This window comes from Camarhynchus parvulus, chromosome Z (assembly GCF_901933205.1).
Source record: "Camarhynchus parvulus chromosome Z, STF_HiC, whole genome shotgun sequence".
Classification (NCBI taxonomy): Eukaryota; Metazoa; Chordata; class Aves; order Passeriformes; family Thraupidae; genus Camarhynchus; species Camarhynchus parvulus.
The window spans coordinates 60,612,576-60,632,879 of NC_044601.1; the positions used below are offsets into that span (position 1 = coordinate 60,612,576).

The 20,304-nt window shown below is 55.2% G+C and overlaps 3 protein-coding genes and 1 pseudogene across 3 annotated transcripts; all 4 read right to left on the reverse strand.

The window, feature by feature from the left end:
• Positions 1-238: 238 nt before the first annotated feature.
• On the reverse strand, positions 239-2,053 carry LOC115915616 (avidin-like). Its single transcript, XM_030969137.1, has 5 exons — positions 2,004-2,053; positions 1,767-1,854; positions 1,039-1,252; positions 498-618; positions 239-338 (listed from the first exon to the last, which is right to left on the reverse strand). Exons 2-5 carry the CDS (start codon positions 1,842-1,844, stop codon positions 239-241), a joined length of 513 nt encoding a protein of 170 aa, XP_030824997.1. The 5' UTR covers positions 1,845-1,854; positions 2,004-2,053.
• A 5,715-nt stretch (positions 2,054-7,768) lies between these two features.
• Positions 7,769-9,731, reverse strand: LOC115915591 (avidin-like). Its single transcript, XM_030969103.1, has 5 exons — positions 9,657-9,731; positions 8,704-8,771; positions 8,364-8,638; positions 7,893-8,013; positions 7,769-7,802 (listed from the first exon to the last, which is right to left on the reverse strand). Exons 1-5 carry the CDS (start codon positions 9,729-9,731, stop codon positions 7,769-7,771), a joined length of 573 nt encoding a protein of 190 aa, XP_030824963.1.
• Positions 9,732-12,511: 2,780 nt separating this feature from the next.
• On the reverse strand, positions 12,512-13,444 carry LOC115915786 (annotated as a pseudogene).
• Positions 13,445-14,835: 1,391 nt separating this feature from the next.
• On the reverse strand, positions 14,836-16,115 carry LOC115915536 (avidin-like). Its single transcript, XM_030969008.1, has 4 exons — positions 16,044-16,115; positions 15,748-15,961; positions 15,208-15,328; positions 14,836-14,878 (listed from the first exon to the last, which is right to left on the reverse strand). The coding sequence occupies exons 1-4, from the start codon at positions 16,113-16,115 to the stop codon at positions 14,836-14,838; spliced, it is 450 nt and encodes a 149-aa protein (XP_030824868.1).
• Between the last annotated feature and the right edge of the window lie 4,189 nt (positions 16,116-20,304).

A 20,304-nucleotide genomic window follows, 5' to 3' on the forward strand; every position in this document is an offset into this window, starting at 1 on the left:
AGATGGGAAATGAGCCCAGGGAGGCGGATGGGTGGGATCAGGGATTAATGCAGATGTCCCTGCAGCAGGGCAGTGGCGAGGCCTCACCTCAGCAGGGGCATCTTTGGGGACAGAAGGTGTAGCAAGGACAGACTCTAAGAAAAGGTAGCAACAGCTGATGATTTTAAAATTTTATTCTCGGCTGGGAGGCAGGTTTTTCTTGCATTGTTGGGGGTTAGGCTGCAGCCAGACCATCCCATCATGGGCCTGGTGAAGACACAGCCTCACAGGGAGGGGACAAGCTCGGCAGGATCTTTCCTTTTGTGGTGCGTTTGCGTGTGAAGACATTTCTGCCCACCCTGTGAGAAGATGAGAGTTCTGCTAGGATGACCCACAGACACTGCCCACTCAGAGCTGCCAGCGGTCGCAGCAGTGATGGGGTGTCCCCGAATTCCCCCCAAGTTTCCTCAAGTGAGGACCCCTCTGTGGGATTAGTGTCTCCCATATCCCCCCACTACCTCGTGGCTTTCCAGTCCTCCTCAAGGGACCCGACAGCTTCACGCAGCAGCCACATGGTGCTCAGCGTCTCCTTTCCACCTGCATCCACAAAGCATTGCCCCACGAAGGCGGTGGTGGCATCTGGGGGGAAGCACTTATTGGGAGATCCGTGGGGAAACTGGCTTCTTCCCCTCCCCCATGTCCTCCCAGACACAGCTGTGTTCCTGTTCCTGCTCCAATGGCCACACAACCACCAAACCCATGCTGGGGGGCTCCTCCCTTCCCTGTGGCTCCTTCAGGTAAGGCAGGATTTGTAGCATCACATCCCAGTTGTGCTAACACGGTCTGGACACACCGTGGATGCCCCAAGGATGCTGGGTGAGGAGAGGCTCCCCTGTTCAAGCCCAGCATTGCCCCTTAGCACCATGCTGTGCAGCTGTGGCTGCTTAGCTGCACCAGAGCATCACCCAGCTGAACTCCTGGCGAAAGAAAATTCCTGCTGGCTGCAAGCATGGCTTCCATTGACTCTGCTGTACCATCCCCAGGTGTCCCAGCACTTACTGGAGAACTTGTCCCAGCGGACAGTGAAGGCAAAGGTGGGCCAGCCCTCCCCTCCAAGCTGCTGCTGGGCACCCCTCAGGGGGGAGACTTGGGCACAGCCTCCAGAGACGGTGACTCGTGTGAGGTATTGTCCATGGAAGTCCCCATTGTCCCTCAGCATCGAAATCTCCATCAGTGAGTCCTGGTCATTCCTCCAGAGTCCGCTGAGCTGGCACTGAGGGAACACAGCCACATCCTCTCTGTGCCCCCACATGCAGAGGGACCCCATCCCTGCTGCTGCCCCACACTGGGGGAGCCAAAGCCCTGCTGTGAGTGCAGCTGCAGGGCATTGGCTGTCCCTAATCCCACTTTGGGGAAATGCTGCCCCAGGGTGCTGCTGAGGGGATGGTGGAGCCAGGCCAGAATATCCCAGCCCTGCAGTGCGCAGGGTACACCCAGACACAGACCCAGACCTCGAGGGGATGCCGCAGGCATGGTGCTCCCAGGCACAAACCCCAAGGGAAGGAATGCCCTCTGCCTGGCTCCCCTGTGGGAACAGATCGCTCTGGAGGTGGCACCAGGTGGCTGAGGGTGATCCAGTCATACCTTGCCCTCTGCCTGGACTTGGTTCTTGCAAGGCTCTCCTGCTTGTCTAAGCCTAAAATGGCATTTAAGGGAGAGCTCCTGGCTGCCCACACTGCATCCCCTTGCCATGTCTGCCGCGCTCCCATTGTCACCCATCCCCGTACCTTCCTCTCTGCAGGAGCAGCACTCTTTGCCAGGGCCACGGCGAGGGCGAGGACCAGGATGAAGGCACCGCCCCCCATGGCTGCGGGGCTGCGAAATGCCCGGCCCAGCTGCCTCTCTGCCTGCATCCCAAACCCCTTTATAGAGCTGTAACGGGAGCCACGGCGGCAGGCAGCTGCGGCTTGAGTGTCCTGATGTCAGCGTGCCCGGGCCAGGGGAGGTGACGAGGTCAGCCTGACCTGGGCAGCGCCGGAGGAACGCGGGGATGAGCACGGCTGCGCAGGGAGCTGGGGATGCAGGGATGATTTACACAGCCACTGTCCAAGAGGCTCTCCCGACCCCGTTCCTTGCTCGGTGCCGGAGCCCGGGGGGCGGACACGGCCTGATACAGTCCCACTGCCACCGAGCCAGTGCTGCCACCTAAACACACCGGGAGCGAGAGCAGTCCGGCCAGCTGTGCCCTGCTGCGCCGGCTGGTGACGGGAATGCCCGCAGGGCTCATCCCTGTCACCGTCCCCTCCTGCATTGTGAGTGTCTGCTGCTCTTTCTAAACTGTTTTTCTTCCTCGGGTTTGGGACCTAAGACTGTCACTGCAGCAGGCACTCTTGAATCAGCCATTCTTGCAAGTGCAGAAGGGTTTTCCTGGAAGAAATGTAGATGTTAAAATTCGATTGTTCCTGTCTGAGGGTGTGTTCTGTGCGCAGTGCCTCCCTAGACACCATGGGAGGCAATGCCATATGCATGATGCTCTGAGGCTGGGCAGGGCCCTGTCTGACCCTTCCCAAGGAGTTCCTGATGGTGCAAGGCTGTAATGAGGGTGCTCGGACTGCCTGGCATTTGCACAGGGACACATCCCCTGAGACACCACTCTAACCAGGTGAACATGCCACTGCATACATGGAAGATAGGAGCGGCATCTGGCTGTGTCTGGATCATGGGGTGCCTCTCTGGCCCCTGCCCAAGCACAAGGGGTGAGATCTGCTTTGACAATCCTGCTCATCTTTCCTGGGCCTGAAGACAAGGGAACCCACTCTCCTCTTCCTCAGGGAGCAGGATCCTATGTTCAAATTGTACTTCACTTTTAATAAAAAAATTACAGGGCTGTGTTCTGCTCCCATCCTGGGTACTTGTCGAAGATTGCATGCAAGATGTTTTCCATTACCATCTGTATGGCAGATTACCTTGTCAAGTGAGCAGTTTGCCTTATCTCTCTCTTTGAGTGACCACATTCACACCTCCCTTGGGAGGGGACCTCTGCTGATAACAGACTATTGAATGTCACTGCATGGCCGATAAGAACTATAACATCCCATTGTGAGATGCTCCGCCCAGAGGGAGGAGCCAAGCATTGCTGCCCCGATATACTCTGAGATTCTGAAACTCCAGCACGGCTTCTCTCCACAGGATTCCCCAGAGGAACAGCAGCTGCCTCTTCCTCCACTGGATCTCCAGAGGAAAGAACACATCCTTCTCTACAGATCCTCCTTGTTCCAACAGAACCACACCTGATACTTCAGAGGACTGCAGCCACATTTTCAATCAGACTGCCACCAACACCCTGACCAACAGGGTGTCAGGTTGGGTTCTGACTCTGTCAGTGCTGTTCTAGTAGACTGCATTGTTTATTTTATTATTTGTATTTCTTCCCTATTAAAGAACTGTTATTTCCTGCTCCCATATTTTTGCCTGAGAGCCCCTTAATTTAAAATTATAGCAATTAGGAGGGGTGGGGAGGGTTTACATTCTCCATTTCAGGAGAGGCTTCTGCCTTCCTTAGCAGACTCCTGTCTTTCCAAACCAAGACAGGACTCGCTGCAAAAGCTTTGGGGTCTTGACACTGCTGTCCCTTGCTTGCTGCCCAGCTGGCTCTCAGCAGCCAGGACTTGGCACTCCCCTGTGGGCTCCATCCAACACCCACAGGGGCAGCACCAGCACAGAGCAAGAATGGACAGCGCCCTGCAGCACACCCAATAGCTTTGCAGCCATCCTCGAGCAGGTCAGCCTCATCTTGCATGATCCATGTTGTCCTTCAGTATTTCCTTTCTCTCCTCATCTGTGAAGCTTTAGCCCATGGAGGCGATGACGGAGTCTGCAGCCAGGGATGGGATGGGATGGGATGGGATGGGATGGGATGGAGTGGGGTGGGGTGGGATGGGATGGGATGGGGTGGGGTGGGGTGGGATGGGATGGGGTGGGATGGGATGGGGTGGGGGGGATGGGGCTGTCCCTCTCAGGCACCCAGTTTGTCAGTGGGAAAGGCTCCTTGTGGGTGGGTGATGTTTCCTTCCCCAGCCTCCTGTGCTGTGGGACCTTGAACAGGCGTGGGATATGCAGAGTGTGGTGGCATGAGCCCAGCTGAGCTGGACAGCACAGGAAGGGCAGGGATGCTCCAAGGTCATCCAGTGGATGCTAGAGGAGCTCTGAGAATACAAGAGGGAGGCTGGGAAAGGAGAAGCTCCTGAAAAGCTCCAGTTGACAGCAGAAGGTGGGCTGGCTCTTCTGGTTCATTGAGTGTGTCACCTGCAGCAGTGACACCCAGGCCTCGTTCATGCTGTGTGGCAGCAGCCAGTGGGGTTGCCTTTTCTGCTCACAGCCAAGATGGTTATGTGGAAAATGCTCATTTTATGATTGGCTTTTTGCAAATATTAAAATGAATATTATATGTGTTGTGTTAGCAAGTAATGCTGTATTAATTCTCTTAAGTAGTGTGTTAAATATAGTTTTAGGTTATAACATAATGTTAAAGTAGAAACTATGCTATGTAGGATACTTTTTTTTAAAGAAAGGACTTGCAGTGAGATAGCAGCCGCAGGACACCTAAATCTTTCAGAGAAAAAGAATTTATTGCCCTCTTATCAGCAGAAATGAACTTCTTCCCACCTCAAAGGCGGGGTTAGGATTCAGAGGAAGAAGTTGACACTGACCAGACAGAATCCTGTATTTGAGTGGAATTTATGCATCATTTATGAAGTGTATGAATATACAACAGGCTATTGTTTTTAAGGGATAATCCTTTGTTAACGGGTGTCCTTTTTCAGGCTCGTGCTACCCAGAAAAAGGTACCCAGACGTCCGTAACTCTTTGTATTTGTTGTCTCATATTGTCCTAATTCAAATTGTCCAAATTATTATTACTTTAAATGTGTTACTATTTTTATAACCGCTTTATTACTATTAAAATTTTAAAATTTTAAAAACAAGTGATTGGCGTTTTTCACAGTTCCATTGGAGCTGAGGTCAGTCGCTGCCTGGCCAGGGTGCCGTGCACTGGAGGGGACTCAGCCCCGGTGTCACAGCACAGCCTGGGTGGGGCAGGGTGGCAGGAGTGAGTAACCCCCTGAGCCGTGTAGGGCAAGGCTGGACAAACTGCAGGCTCCTCATCCACACAAAGGGTTATACTGACATATTTGATGAGCTCATCTATAGGATGGGGAGGCAAAACACATCTGGGAGGGTGCCCTGGTTCCAAGCCAGACCCAGGAAGGGCCAAGAACATAACTAAGGCCAAGAACATATCTCCGTTCTCTCAGAATGGGCAGTCTGTGGCTGGCAAGGCTACAGCTGGAACAGGGCCATGGAGAGAGGCAGAAGAGCAGAGAACAATGTGTGGTCCTGACCAGAGAACCAGTAGTGGAGGAGATGGGAGCTATGTGTCTCCACTCATCAGTGAAGTTATGGCTTGAAAATCAAATTTACTCCCTTGTCATTGCTGCAGAGTGGAGGGTACCAGGTTTTGGTACACCCAAACCCACCAACCATGCAGTCCCTTGAACGACCTGGCAATTCCCTGCCTCTGTCTGCTTAGGAGGGGTCAACAGCTGCACTGGGAGATGTTGGACACCAAGAATTTCAGCGTTGAGACATTTGTAAACGGCCGACAGGAGCAGTTCCCACAGAAATGGTTGCGCAGGACAGTTTCCCACATGTGGTTAAGACCTCTCAGTGCTGGGGAACGCCTGCAGTTGAAGCTCCTTCTCTATTCTAACAGTGACTTCAGTGCTTGAAGGGGTTTGATCCTTATGCAAGCATCACCCCATGCCAAGATCCTAATAAATTCACTTTTTGTTTTTTTTTTTTAACTGGTACACTACATGTGTGAAAAGCTGTGCCACACAGCCATGCCCATGTGATTTCACTGCCTCCACCAGCTCCTCCTGCCCCTGGAGGCATCCACAGTGTGTGAATGACCCTGGTCAAGGCTTGCCATCCAGCAGAAACAGTGGTTTTCCTGCAGTGGGGCTGAAGGGGAAGCCCTGCTCACGTTTGCCTGGCTGATGAGGCCGTGCTAGAAGGAAACGGTGCTGGGTTTGCAGATCCCACTGTGAGCAGTGTTCTGCAGAACACTGTGAGCAGATTTGCAGCTGAATAAAACTCAGAGCCGAGGGGCGCCAAATGTCCATGGAGAAACATCCCCATCCTTAACCACTCCCAGCCACCTGCAGGCACCCCCTGCATGTCCAATCAGCTGTCACCCCAAACCCGAGCTGTGCCGGGGATGCGTTGCAGCCAGGCTGGGTGCCCTGATGCAGGGACTGGCCTTGGAAACAGCTGTGCCAGCTCATGCCAGCCGTGTTCCTCACCAGCACTGTGGCTGCCTGCTGGGGTTTGCAGCACGCTCCAACTGTGGTCAGCAGTGCTGCCTGGCTGAAGCACTCTGAGAGTGCTGCACAGCCTTGGGAGAGCCCTGCCTTGGGGAAATGCTGGCATGAAGGCAGTAATGAGGACCGGAGGATGCATGCAGTGAGGCTGGAGGCTTAGCAGGGCACCTCGCTGCCGAGCTGGTCACACTTTGGGTGACAGCACAGTCCTGTGGTCCCTCTGCCTCTCACTTTCCCGCTTCTCAGACTCCTCTAAAAGCAGGGAAAAAGCTGTGCAGATACATTAATGCATAGCAGAGGGCTGGTGTAAAGACATTCTGGTCAGAAATGCTGTAAGGGAATGGAAAAAGCTGGAGAAATGCCAGCGAGGCACGGAGAAGGGAGCAGCAGCGCTGCTCTGGAAGCGGAAGATGAGCCCCAGGGAGAAAGAGGTGAGAAGCAAACCACATGTGAGTTTGCAACAAGGCAGCTGACAACAGAGAGCAGGCAAACTTGCTAAAGCCACAGGTGTTGTTAGGAAAGCTCTCCCACCCACAGCACTTGTGGCAGAAAAGCCAGGGGAGCAGAGGTGGGTGGCAGCCCCAGCAGCCCAGTCCTACTTTTAAACCCATCAAATCCCAGGCAGTGTGCCAGCTCAGGGAATGCAGCACTGTCCTGGGTTATTTTGAGAATCAAAGACACAAGGACTAAGTTTCAGATTCAGACCAAGAGCTGATTTCCTGGAAGTAATTTTCTTTGGCTCAGAGGGGTGCCTAAGGCAGCACAGGCACTCCCTGTTTTGGTCAGTCACACAGACCATTGGGCAGAGATTTGAGAGGCTGTATTTGCTGGCCATTAGCTTTTCAGTAAATCACATTGCCCAGAAAGAGTTTTGGGCTGGGGGTACTGCAGCTACTGGCCCTGTGTGGCTGGTACAGAGCAGCCCTTGGCACTTTTCAGGAGTGTGGATTCAGCCAAGGCCCCTCACCTGCCTGCTTAAGGGCTGTGCCGAGCCAGGGGCCTCCCAGCCAGGTGTTTGGGATGCAGAGGAGCTCCCCAGCTTGCCCTCCCATCACACTCACCAGGCTTTCAGCAGGAAACAGTGAGTGCTGGTCACAGTTAGTGTCACAGGGTTGCTTTGGGGATGCACCATCCTGTTTGGGCTGGAAAAGGGGCTTTCTTGGGGCCAGTGTATTCCCAGAATAAGAGAATGAAAGTTTCATCCCACACCCACCCTCCACTGTGTTTTAGCTCAGCTTTTCCAGGACATATCCACAGACTGCACAAGGCTGTGCTTAAATATCTTTAATTTTATTTCTTGTTTTTTGGGATATCTTCCTCCAGAGCTGGAAACATCAGGGCATGCCAGTACACACTGATCCTGCTGAGGGGGCTCCAGTCTCCCAGGATAAGATGCTGCTCCCTCTTTCAGCCCGCTCGAGTGAAGGTGTTGCGCCCAGTCCTGTGGGGAAGCAGCCTCTCATTGGTGCCCAGCCAGCAGCAGGGCAGGGATCCCAGGGATCCCAGGTGGACTGGGGGTTCCTTGGCTCACCTGGTGGCTTTCCAGTCATCCGGCTCCGAGTCCACTTTCTCCCGCAGCAGCCAGGAGGTGTGCAGGACCTCCTTCCCGTCATCCCCATTGAAACACTGGCCCACAAAGACAGCTGTGGAGTCTGAAACAGTGGTGGCTGTCAGCATCCCAACATGACCCCAGGTGACTTTGGAGCTTCCCAGGCATCAGTGAGTTTAGTGCTCATGGAGCCTGAGTGGATCCTGATATTTGAGGGAAATGGTGCGTGGCAGAGGGGTTGTCAAAGCAACCCTTGGTGCTGCCTCCCCCAGACCTTGTTCTGGGAGGTGTACTGCTGTCTGCAGACACCATCCACAGTGAGGAGAGGTCAGGGAAGGAGAGACAGGGGACAGCAGAGAGAACAGAGGAACTGGGATGAGCACCAGGAGCTACCTGAGCTCCCCTCTGCATCCCACCACTCCACCCAACAACATCTATCATGCAACCACAGACCTGAGAACTTCTTCCAGTTGACAGTGAAGCCAAAGGTGCACTGTCCATCCTCATCCAGGTGTTGGGAGCCAGTCAGTGGGGACGGCTGGATGGGTTTTTGGGTGCTTGACACGGCGGTGTGGTACTCTCCAGAGAAGGTTCCGTCCCTGCCAACCTCGAACACTTGCATCTTGGAGCCCAGGTCATTCTCCCACCAGCCAGTCAGGTTGCACGGCTGGGGACAAGCAGGCGTGTCCCTGGGGGCTGCCTGTATACAGCCCTTACAGGCTGAGCCCCTGCACACACCTCTCAATGCCCATGAGTGCTGGCACTCACCTTGATGTGCCTTCTGCTCTTCCACACGGTCGACTTTTCCTCCTTCTTGCTGGCCTTTTTCTCACCAGGGTGCTCAACTCCCTGGCAGAGGATCTTGGAAAAGAACACAAACACAGGTCAGGCTGTGGATGGTGACACAGCTGAGTGTTTCTGGAGTCCTGAGAGTGCTCAAGCATTCATTTCTAAATACTTGATTCATAAAGTTGCTGCTATCTCAGCTACGTCAAGAGGGCCAAAAGCTGGGGTAAGCCAAGCAAAGGGTAGAGGTGAAGAGGAAAAGTGAAAGGTGGGGAGCCTTGGACAGGCAGGAACATGGGTGGAACCCCTGCTGTAGCCCACGCAGGTGAGCTGTGTGAGTCCAGGGCACGTCTGCCCGTGTTTGTGGGTACCTGTGCTGTGCTCAGCACACGTGTAGCACGACAGGGAAGTTCTCTGGCATGGGCACAGCCCTCAGGTCCGCAGTGTGCTCTGTCTCAGGCAGAGCCCTGCACATCCCACCCGCAGTTCTAAGCACTGCCTGCTCTCTGCTGCACTGCACTGTCTGAGACAGGGGCAAGGCACCCCCGGGGGCAGGATCCCCATGCTGCCCCTACCCCAATTCCCCTCCAAGTCCCTGGGAAGGAAGCGGGGGATTTCCACATCCATCGCTTCTGCAACAGGGAAGGAATCTCCATGCACATCCCTCCCGGGCACAGGGACTACCCTGGAGCATCAGTTCCCTCACCTCCCTCGAGTGGGTTTCCCGTCTGGGTACCCGCTGGAGCAGGGGATCCTCCTGTTGCCGAGTATTCCCCCCGCAGATGGGTCTTCCGCGCGTGTCCCATCCCCAACAAGGGCTGCAGCTCCCGTATCAAGTTCCACCTCTCCGGCGAGTCTCCCACTCGTGTCCCACCCCGAACACCGGGATCCCAGGCGTGCTCCCACCCAGACTTCCCCGGAGCCGAGTTTCCCACGCTGGCTCCCAGCAGGAGCTCCCACCTGGAAGCCCGCGGCAGCCGCGGCCACGGACACCCCTGCGGGCAGGGCGAGAGCGGAGAGGACGCGGCGGCTCATCGGGATGCAGCTCGGGATGCAGCGGAGGCAGGGAACCGCGCCGTGCCCGTGAGTCACAGACTTATATTCGGCTCCGCCGCTGCTTTCCGGGAAAGCCCCGGGTGGTACCTGAGAGAGGAAGCGATACTGGCACAAGGAAAGGGAAGGAGACGGGGAGGGCAAGAGGTGTGGGGACAGGGACAGGAGCAAGGATGGGGATGGGCACAGGGCTGGGGATGAAGACAGGAAGAGGTTGTGGTGGGATGGGAAAGGGACCTGGGGTGGGGGCAAGGATGAGGGATGGGGGATGTGCACATGGATGGGGACAGGAACAGGGGCAGGGATGGGGATGGAAGCAAGGGTGGGAGGGATGGGGACGGGGCAGGGATGAAGGATTAGAGGCAGGGATGGAGAGAGGCAGCCGGACTGGAGCAGGGATGGACACAGGAATGGGTATGGGCAGAACAGGAATGCAGGAGGGGTTGCGTGGGGCTGCCCACTGACATCACCCAGCCCGGGGGTATTTAGCCCCATGTCTGCTGGTTGAGGACTGAGTCCAAGTTTCCATCCTGCCCTGCTGGAGCTCCTGTGTCCCAAAGCACCCTCTGGTCACTGCAGGGGATGGACAGAAGGACAGAGAGTCATGAGGACTGGGCAAGGCATGTGTGCAGGGACAGCAGGTGATCTGCAGTGGGTGCAGGGAACTGGGAGGTGAATGAAGCAAACTGGCTCCAATAGCAGTAGGAAAACTTCTGAGTAGGGCATTGAGGCTGGAGGTGAGCAGCCCAGGCTGCATGTGCTAGGCCAGAGAAAAAGGAGAATGAAATGTCAACAAAAGGACAGGATCACACCAAGGTCGGGGACAGGATGTGAGACAGAGCTGATGAACACACATTGTGGTACACAGGGGGTGCCGCCCCCACTGCTGATTTCTCATAAAACTCTATAGTTTTACTTTCATTTTTCTTATTAAGCAAGCAAAATCATTCTCTGTCCCACTGGCTGCCTTCTTAGGAGGGACCAGAAGCCAGGGAATTTGCAGTTGTTGGGGTAATGAAATGACAGAAATTAAATGAAATCTTGTGTCTTTGGCCAACATGGTTGTCAGTGGCCTCGTGCCCCTCTGTGCAGGGCTCCCAGCCTCATCCCACACTCACACCGGGGTCCCAAGGCTTTAACCTCACAGGCCACCCAGGGAAGTCTTTGTGTGCTTGTGGTGCTGGTGACAGCCACAGTGGGTGTTTGGGGAGGGGAGCAGGAGAACGACCCCAGCACAACCAGGGCAGTGCCAAGGATCAGTGGGGATGAACTGAGGGCTTTGTGCAGAATGCAGGCATGAGGATGAGCGAGCAAGTGTGAGGATGAGGATGCATGGTGACTTTTGACCAAAAGCTGGACCAGCGGGCGCATCAACCAGTGGTCAGTCAGTACAAGCTTACCCTGGAGAGTCTCAGGTCTGTGTGCTCTGTGTGCAGCCCCAGAACCCAGCAGGGAATGAGGGAAAAGAGCAAAGGCTGAGGGAGGCTGGGGAAGGACAGGCACGCTGTGAGAGGAAGAGGATGGCAGACAGGCACTGACACTTTCTCAGGGCACTGTGTGCTTTCTGCCCCTTCCATCAGTCTCTTGCCCCAGCAGCCCTGCAGCCACCAGGCACCATTGTCCTTCACAGCCTTTGCACCTCTCCCTGCCCACAGCTTCTCCCCGTGGTGCTCAGGAGCAGCAGCTCGGAGCTGTGCATCCTGGATTACGTAACTAATGAGTTGGAAACTTCATGAGCTGCTGAAATGATGGATTAGTGAATTGTAGTGTCAGACCGGTGCAAAGGGCATCGGGCCCTTGTTTGATTTGTTTCCTTTCCTAAGGGGCTGATAAAGTTTAATGTTCAGATAACATCCTGTGAACATGAACACCAGAAAGGATCCGCATCCTGTTCCACTCCCAGCTGATCAGGGGACAGCCAGTCAGTGGGAAGTACACTATGCCCGCATACATGCAACAGGCACACCTGCAGTACCTGGCTTCAGCCACCCGCTCTGCCCTGCAGCTCCCCCTGGAGTCCCAGGCCTCTCTCCCGATCCCCCCAGCATCCAGCCTGGATTCTGGACCGCTCCAACACCCCAGATTTCCCTCTGTGAGGGCTAGCACCCAGCTCTCCCCCATATGTGCATGCAGCACCGAGACTCCCAAGGCGAGCAGTAGCTGGATTGGAGTTTGATGGGAGGATGGGGCAGAGAGGGGTGCAGAGGCACGGGGTGAGGCCAGGGCAGAGTGCTGGCTTGCCTGCATGCAGCTTTCCCCCTACCCTCAGCTGTGGGGTGTCCTGCTGCCCCACACTGGGGGCGCTGCCTGGAGCCACCCAGCCCTGTGAATGTCCCAGATGGGTGCACAGGCAAGAAGGCCCCTGCTGAGGCCTGAAGCCATGATCAGGAAGCAGAATCACTGTCCCCCAACCCCATCTTTTCCATGCCATCCAAAACACTTCCCTGTGTTCCCCCAGCAGCACTTTGCTCTCCCCATGGCCACAGATGGGGAGACACCCACACGCGGCTGCTGGTGCACCAGGGACACGAGGGACACAGCTCTCTGTCCTGTGGGGAAACGTTTATCTGCCTCCATGTGGGAGGGCAGCAAGTGTGGGAGTGGGGAGCCCCACCAAGAGGCTGCTGGGAGGCACTGGGAAGAAGCAGGGCAAAGTGAGGGTGTGTTTCCTTGGTAAGAGCTCAGCTTGGGGCTGGGACAGTGGGGACACCTGCGGGTGCAGGAGGACAGCGGGGTGCAGGCAGCACTGGTCCCTGTTCCCATCACTTGAAGATGGAAGTGCTGAGTCTGCAGGGAAAATGTGTCAGCAGGGAGAGGGAGGGCTGTGGGGTGAGATGGCAGGGACAGAGCTCCCCTTGTGGCTTTCCAGGTGTCCCTGTGTCACAGAACCTCTTCCTGCAGGAGGCGCGTGGTCTCCAGTGTCTCCTTCCCTGGGTGATCCCCGAAGCCCACAGAGGTGGTGGTGGAGTCTGGCAAGGTTTGAGAGGCAGAGCGGGGTGGGAGCCTGCAGCTCAAGGCAGGGAAGCCTGGGCCACCTGGTCCTGGCAGACAGACAGACAAACATGCCCTGGACAGAGAGATGGACTTCCCTGCCACACTGGCCAGGTGGACTGCTTCCACATCACTGGATAGAGAGCTGGGCATCAGCCCTGCCTCTGGACAGACAGATGGACACCCCCACCACCTCTTCCAGACAGCCCTGAAACCCACCACAGACAAGCTCTCCCACCACCCCTTCCCAAGGCAGGAATGTGTGCGTGTGGCCAATCTGTGCCCACAGCCAGGGCTCCTCCTCTGGGTGCCACAGGGGATTTGGGGCACCAGACAGGGGGGTCCCCACTCCCAGCATGGGCAGAGGATCAGTGTCACTGCTGTAGCTGAGAGCTGCCACTGCACAGTGGAGCCAAAGGTGGGGGTCTCTTGGCACTGGGATGCTGCTGGACCCCTCACAAGGGTGACACCAGGATCCACTTGTTGGTGGCTGCCACTGCAGTGTGGCAGGAGCCTGAGAAGGTCCCAGCTCTGTTTGTGGCCAAGGTGGTCATATTGGAGCCCAGCTCATTTCTCCACAGGCCCTGCTCATTTCTCCACAGGCCCCTGCGCACTGGGGACTGGGGGTTGTGTGGGTGGCTTGGGCAGTGCCGAGCCACAGTTCCCCCTTCCCTCACAGCAGTGCCACGTGTGTCCCATGGCATGGTCCCTCTGTGTGACAGCCGAGACCAGCGCATGGGCACCAGCTGGGACAGCACCTCTCCTTCCCTGGGCAGGGAGGAGAGACCCACAGTACCCACAAGGACAGCACAGCCAGAGCTGGCAGCCTCCTTGGCCGTGGACACTGCACACGGGCCATGAGCAGGGCCAGGGCGAGCAGCAGCAGCAGCCCAGGGTGCCCATGGGGGTGGTGGCCGTGTGTGGTGCCCTTTTATGGCAGAGGGGGCTGTGGCTGGGCAGTGGATGCTGAAACCAAAGGGTCTCCTGCCAAAGGACACCCGTGGGACATGGTAGCTGGACACTGCTCCAGGCTGAACGGGCTCCTGCTCCCCTGGGCTGGGGCGCGGGGTCCCAAGGACCATGGTGGGGTGGGCAGGCTGCAAAGGAGGACTCTGTGCCGTGGAGGGTCACAGCAATGGATACGCATGAGGCCTCGGGTATGGTGACAGAAGGGACAGTAAGATGCCATGGGGGGTATTGGGAATGTGTGTGCTGAGCATGACAGAGTTGTCCAGAAAAATTGCATTTGTTGGTGCATAACAAGGCAGTAATTACGCACCCAAGAGAGACATTGATTTTTTGTTTTAGTTCCACAAGCCTGAGTACTCAGTGTTATTCCAAAGATCAAGCACACCAACTATCAAAACATTTTGCTATTTACACATCTAGCAAACAAAGGCATTAATGTTCATTGACAACAAGTTATTTAGTTCTTTTATTAATTCCGACTCTCTCTCCTATTGGTTAAGAATTCTCTTGCATCTGATGCTAATTAATTTGCAGGCTCAGCCTTTCTCTTCTCTTGATTTGGTGGGTTTCTTGACTCAGTGGGCCATAAGTCGTGATCTACCCCTGCCAGAATTTACTTTCTACCCAGTCAGAGCTGCTTCAGCACTGAGTTTTTCCTGACCCAGTTGTCTTTATTAGTTTTTTGTCTTGGGGGTTCTGCCAAGAGTCTTGTACATTCTGCACTCTTTGTGCCCATTACCAGTGGTATATTGCTCATCCCAAGTTTTGTAACCTGCAGCCAGGTCTGAGATCACTAAAGCCCATCAAGACCTAAACCTTAGCAAGGCAATTCTACCAAGTAAGACCTCTTTCTAACACCTGCACACAGCTTAGAGCTTGTTTGCTGCTCTCTGTTTCACAGGCTAAATGTCCTTCCTTGTCAGTTACGCTTGAAAGCATAAAAAACCTCAAACACCAAAGAACAAAGCTTTTAAAGAAATATTTTACTTATCGCACATTTTGCAACAGCATGACAGGAGACTGTGTGTGTTTTGCAGCAAAGCTTTACTGGGAGAAGCAGGTGGTGCTGCAGGAGCAAGGGCACGCCCTGGTGCTGCTGCCAGCCCGGGCAGCCCCCGCTGCCCCCTCACTCCAGTGCCTGCAGGCGGGTGAAGACGTTGGTGCCTACCCTGTGGGGACACGGAGGAGGACATGTGAGGGAGGGATGTGACAGCGTCCAAACACGCACCCAGCCCTGTATAACCACACCACATCTGCACCTTGGCAGGACCCCCGGGGATGGTGGTTTTCCTTTCTGTGTTTTAACCATACACAAAGCAATCAAGTGAACCCTACCACCGAGATTTGTTAAGCTGTGCTTTTAAAAGAGATAATAAACCTGCTTTTGCCAATGCCTGTGAGAGTGGCTCTGCAAGCAACCAAAAGCACTCATTTGTGACAGCCCAAACCCCTCAGGGGTGCACAGGGGACCTGTGCAGGGCAGGGACAGGGGGCTCACCTGGTGGCTTTCCAGTCGTTTTTGATGTTCTCCACACGTGACCTCAGCAGCCACATGGTCTTCAAAACCTCCTTTCCATACTCATCCACGAAGCACTGGCCCGTGAAAACAGTGATGGAGTCTGTGGGGACAAGACAGGAGGTGGAGGGGAGCGTGGCCGAGGTGGCAGGTCAGTGGCTGCCCCAGCGCAGGGGACAGCAGAGCCAAGCAGACCCCTGCTGTCCGCGGCCTCTGGGGACAGCGGGCATGGGGAAAGCAGCAGCAGGGCTCAGAGCGCTGGGGTGCCACACGGACATGGGCAGGCAGTGCAGGCTCCAGCCCCTGCTGCCTCTCCTGCAGCCTGGCACTGGGAGCTGACAGCAACCAAGGGGCTCCAGGGACAGGGATGGGGGAGCTCCAGGGAGGGAGAGCAGTGGGGATAGTGCAGGGGAAGGCAGGGAATCAGCAAGGGCACTGCAGGGAGGGCAGAAAAACTCCAAGAGCGGAAGAGGGAGGGCAGGGGAGGTCCGGGAAACCATAAGGAGGCTGGGAAAGAAGTACCTGAAAAGCTCCAGTTGACGGTGAAGCCAAAGGTGGGTTGGCCCTTCTGGTTAGGGCTCTTCTGCATGGATCCCTGCAGCGGTGACAGCTTGATCTCGTTGGAGGTGGCTGTCACAGCCGTGTGGTAGGAGCCAGCAAAGGCACCATTGCCGTTCACGGTCGTGATGGTCATGTTGGAGCCCAGGTCATTGACCCAGCGCCCGGTCAGGGAGCACTGGAGAGCAGGAATTCAGCACTGGTGCCTGCAGCCACAGCCCCCTGCCCAGCCCACCCTGTGCATCCCACCCTCACAGTACCTTTTTCACAGCAAGGCCGTGAGCCCCCAGGGCCAGGAAGAGCACGAGGAGCAAGGGAGATGCTTGCACCATCTCTGCAGCAGGCAGACAGCTGATGGAGCTGGGGATGTTCTCCTTGCAGGTCTCTGCTGATGCTCCTGCTCCCTCTCCTTTTTATTGCTTCCAGCTCTGGGGGTGGCACCTCTGGCCAAGGCATTGTGCAATCTGGGTGTTTCCCAATCTGTGGTTCCCAGCCATAAGACAAGGTAGTTGCAGTAAACATTCCCAGAAATGAGCACTGAAGTTCTGAAAATGTTCATTCCTGCTCCCCTGGCACCTTGCAGGGAGGCCCTGGCTCCTGCTGATCAGTGGTTGCTGGGAAATGGTCAGTGGGGAAAACCCCTCTCTGGAGCTGTTGTCCATTGCGTCACTCATTTGCCACATCAGCTCTGTACCCAGGGTTTGAGGCTCCTTCAGCCTGGTGACCTCAGGGCTGGCTGCAGTGCACAGCTCACCCTGCTCTCCCTCACCAGGCATGCCCATGTGAACTCACCCACCACCCAGATTCTTTTGGGACTCAGATTTCCCATCACCCCCACCCCCAGACTGATGGGTCTACAAAGGTCTGATGTCCACGTTAAGCTGTTGTTTTCACAAACTGGTTTGTGTTGGAAGGGAATTATTTACTTGATGAGAAGCCAACATTCACTGAATATCTGGGACATTAGATCTTAATAGTGATGAAAGTTATTTATAAGGATTTTACACAAGGATTCTTAGACAACTGTAAGAACAAATTTTCGTCATTCCCCTTATGTTATACTTGTTGCTGGCCAAGGAGGCTGAAGTGAATGGATTCAGCCCAGAGTTTCTCACCCATTTCTAAATGGTTTTCAAGGCAGTCTCCTAAAATACATGTTTTCATTCCCCAAGTCATCATAGCAAAAGCTGATTAAGCCTATTCACCAGAAAATAATACTTTTTGTAAACTGGAGACAAGGTAGCTCTTTGCAACGTCTAGAAAATAAGCATTTGTTTTTATTTTTCTCAGTCTTTGCTTACTCTTAAATTTCACGTTTTAGCCCTGGTTTCCCTCTGACAGCAAAACTCATTGCTATCCAGGCTGGAGAGCATCATATTTGTGCTGCTGGCATCTCCATAGCCCCCTCTCCTCCCTGCAGGGGCGCTACAGCCCTCTTGCTCCCTGCCTGGAAGAAATCCCTGGTGAGAGAGCTGGCTGGCTGCTGCCCATTCCTGCCCCAGTGTTTTCTGTCACAGAAATAAATTGCATAACAAGGTGTGTTTTCCCACATAGCTGCCATTTGTTCTGGCAGTTTTTTGGCAAGCAGGCACTGCCCAGAGCATTGCCAGTGTTTGGGATAACGAGTAAGGTCAATCTGGGAAGGCTGTGGGGGCCAGGAGGGGCAGACATCATCCCTTCTCCACCAATCACCCCCTGTCCATCACCATGGTTCAGAGGGGGTCCTGCAGGAACCCTGTGGATGCACAGCACAAAGTCTCCATGCTGCTGATGGCAGCCCACAGCTCCTTCACAGGTGTAGGTTTATTTTAGCATCACACAGACAGTATTGTTTATTTGTTCGCATAATCTTTATTTTCCCCATACTTAACAACCGCAGTGGCTCATCTCGCAGGGTCAGGGGCCAGCTCAGTGCTCAAGCAGGCAGATTTCTTGAGTGATCTCAGCTGAGTGCTGAGGTGTCTCCAGGGGGTTTGCACCCTCCAAAGATCAGAGAGTAAAGTGGCTTGGAGCTGGCAACCATCGGCAGGATTAAATTCTGCAATGCCATGCCTGAGCCCTGGCACAGCAGAAAGTGGGGGCAACCAGCAGGCAGGGAAGAAATCCAAAGCAGAAAGCACTGAAGAAGTTAAAAGTCATCAGGCCTGTGGTGTTTAAAACCCATGTACATTCAGGGTGTTGTGAAAAATAAGCGCTGGTGGATAATAATAAAAACCAGTTAATGAACAATTAACTTGCTGCTCAAACTGGGGTTGAGTCAGCCTTGAAAAACAGTGGAGCAGGCAAAATGTCTGTGACCAGGGACTGTCCTCTCAGCCCTCAGCTCCATCCATGCAGAAGCTGACAAAAGCTGAGCCTATCAGACACAAGATTTATGGAGGTGATACAGCCCAGAGTGAAAGAGAAATCAGAAATATCCCTTTATACAGACTGAACCCCAATATTTGGAAGGCATGTTGCCTGGTGTTAAGGAGCAGGATTGATGCATCAAAGCAATACCAGTCCAGCCAGAAGCTGTGCTGTCTTCAATGCCTGCTCTTGTTCCTTGCCAGCTGAATCAAGACATCACTGCTATTGCTGGAAGCTGCCAACAGGATACAAATGGAGGCGGGAACCCTAGGTGTGCCTCACTGATGTGCTGGCACCCTGTCCCACCAGCCTTGCCATGGTGACCCTAAGGCATCTCCATCCCTTTCCATTGTCTGTGGGCTTTCCCATGTGAGGATGGCACCGGCTGCTCCGGGGGTGCTGCATCCAGGACAACCTGTCCTTCCGGGGTATTGTTCCTTGTCTGCCTATGTGGTTGCAGGAACACTCCCCTGGGGAGTGAAGAAAAGGCCATTTGTCACCCAGTGACAGCCCTGGGCCACCGTGGCGATCCCCAGCCTGCAGCAGCTCCCAAGGCAGAAAAGTGGGGGAAGAATGCTCACAGCAAGTGGGATAGGCTGCTTCCCATCCCAGCCCTAAAGGCTGCTATGGACTTAGGGAACACTAAGCTCTAATGTGGACAGAAAGAGCTGATAGCCCTCCCTGTGGTGTCCTCAGGGCCCCCCTGCCCTTCACTGTGGTGCCCCCCAGAGATGCCCTGCCCTACCTGTGGTGTTCACAGAGATCCACTGCCCTCCCTGTGATGTCCTTCATGCTCTTTTTCTGTCCAGCTCTATCCGAGATCAGGTGAGCTCCCCGTCCCTGCCTTGCACAGGTGCATCCCCACAGAGGACAGGGCTGTCCTACCCCACGGGTGTCCCTTGGCAGGAGGCTCAGCCCCTCTGCTACAAAAAAGGGGCCGAGTGGGTGTGGGGCAGCAGCACCGGCACAGCCCAGGCATCAGGCACAGCCACTACTGCCATGGGGACCCCAGGCTGCTGCTGCTGCTCACCCTGGCCCTGTGATGCTGCATCCAGGGAGGCGAGGGCAGCCCTGGGGCAGAACCTGGCCGTGCTGAGCTGAGCCGTGCTGGGCCGTCCTGGGTGCAGGGTGAGGAGCTGCAGGCCCTGGCTGCGCTGTGCCACGCTGTCTGCTCTTGTTGTGCCCTGCAATGCCATCCAGTGCCATCCACGCCATTCCACCCCATTCCAGTGCCATCCCATGATGCAGCATCTATGACCATGGGAATTTCCAGCTCTGGCTGTGCTGTCTCTGTCGGTGCTGTTGGCAACTTACCCCTGGTATAGGGGAGTGCCCAGCACTCTGAGCTCTGTCCTGCTCTGCCTGGGGAGGGAGAGGTGCTGTCCCAGCTGGTGCTCATGCCACTGCTCCCTGGTGCCACAAAAAGTGGCCATGCTGTCTCTGCACATGCAGGACCCATCTCCCACTGCTTAGGGAGGCTGGAGCAGCGGCTGTGACTCAGCAGTGACCAAGTCATCCATCAAAAGTCACCGTTCCCAGCATTGTCTGGGAACACAACAGGAAGGGCAGCAGACCTCACTAATCCCCATGCCTCCCTAAGCAGGCTGGTGCAACCTTCAAAGGCTGAGCTGGCACAGAAAGGACGAAAAGGAAGCAAGGTGCCCAGCCCTGGGCAGAAGGGCACAGGGTTTGGTTAACTGGTTCAGCTGCTCCCCACAGAGGTATTTTCTGGCTCCTGGCCTTACCTTGCCTTGCAGGCAGCAGAAAACAAAGCAAGGGTCAGGTCTTTTGTGCCATGTCATGTGGAGAAGTGGGTAAAGAGGCACATCCTGCTCCCTTCAGCAATGCTCCGCAAGAGCCAGACACCACTGGGACTTGTCCCTTCCCTGCCTCCCTAGCCCTAGTCCAGGAAGATAAAGGCAATTGCAAGAGCTCCCTCTTCCAGTTTGGTCCTGTGCTAAAGAAGACACCGAAGAAGAACAAGAGTAGACAGCTGGACAGATTTATTAAAAACTGAAGTGATTTATCCCCTTTCATGTGCTCCACTGCCTGCCCCCGGCGCCAGCAGGGAGGGGGCCATGGTACCAGACCAGGACCTGCTTCTTGGGCTCAGATTGTCACTGTCCAGGGAGCCGGGTCTCCCCTGGGGATTGTATCTGCCACAGGCCCTGC

Bases quoted from the DNA above. Each gene is read 5' to 3' on its own strand.
- LOC115915616 (XM_030969137.1), bottom strand. From the start codon at position 1,844: ATGGGGGGCGGTGCCTTCATCCTGGTCCTCGCCCTCGCCGTGGCCCTG. The intron at 1,253-1,766 runs GTACGGGGATGG...GTGTTCCCTCAG, and splicing joins CTGCTCCTGCAGAGAGGAAG to TGCCAGCTCAGCGGACTCTG. The intron at 619-1,038 runs GTAAGTGCTGGG...GCTTCCCCCCAG, and splicing joins CCGCTGGGACAAGTTCTCCA to ATGCCACCACCGCCTTCGTG.
- LOC115915591 (XM_030969103.1), bottom strand. From the start codon at position 9,731: ATGAGCCGCCGCGTCCTCTCCGCTCTCGCCCTGCCCGCAGGGGTGTCC. The intron at 8,639-8,703 runs GTGGAAGAGCAG...AGGTGTGTGCAG, and splicing joins AAGGAGGAAAAGTCGACCGT to GGGCTCAGCCTGTAAGGGCT. The intron at 7,803-7,892 runs GTGAGCCAAGGA...GCTTCCCCACAG, and splicing joins GATGACTGGAAAGCCACCAG to GACTGGGCGCAACACCTTCA.
- LOC115915536 (XM_030969008.1), bottom strand. From the start codon at position 16,115: ATGGTGCAAGCATCTCCCTTGCTCCTCGTGCTCTTCCTGGCCCTGGGG. The intron at 15,329-15,747 runs GTACTTCTTTCC...TTGTCCCCACAG, and splicing joins CGTCAACTGGAGCTTTTCAG to ACTCCATCACTGTTTTCACG. The intron at 14,879-15,207 runs GTGAGCCCCCTG...GTGTCCCCACAG, and splicing joins AACGACTGGAAAGCCACCAG to GGTAGGCACCAACGTCTTCA.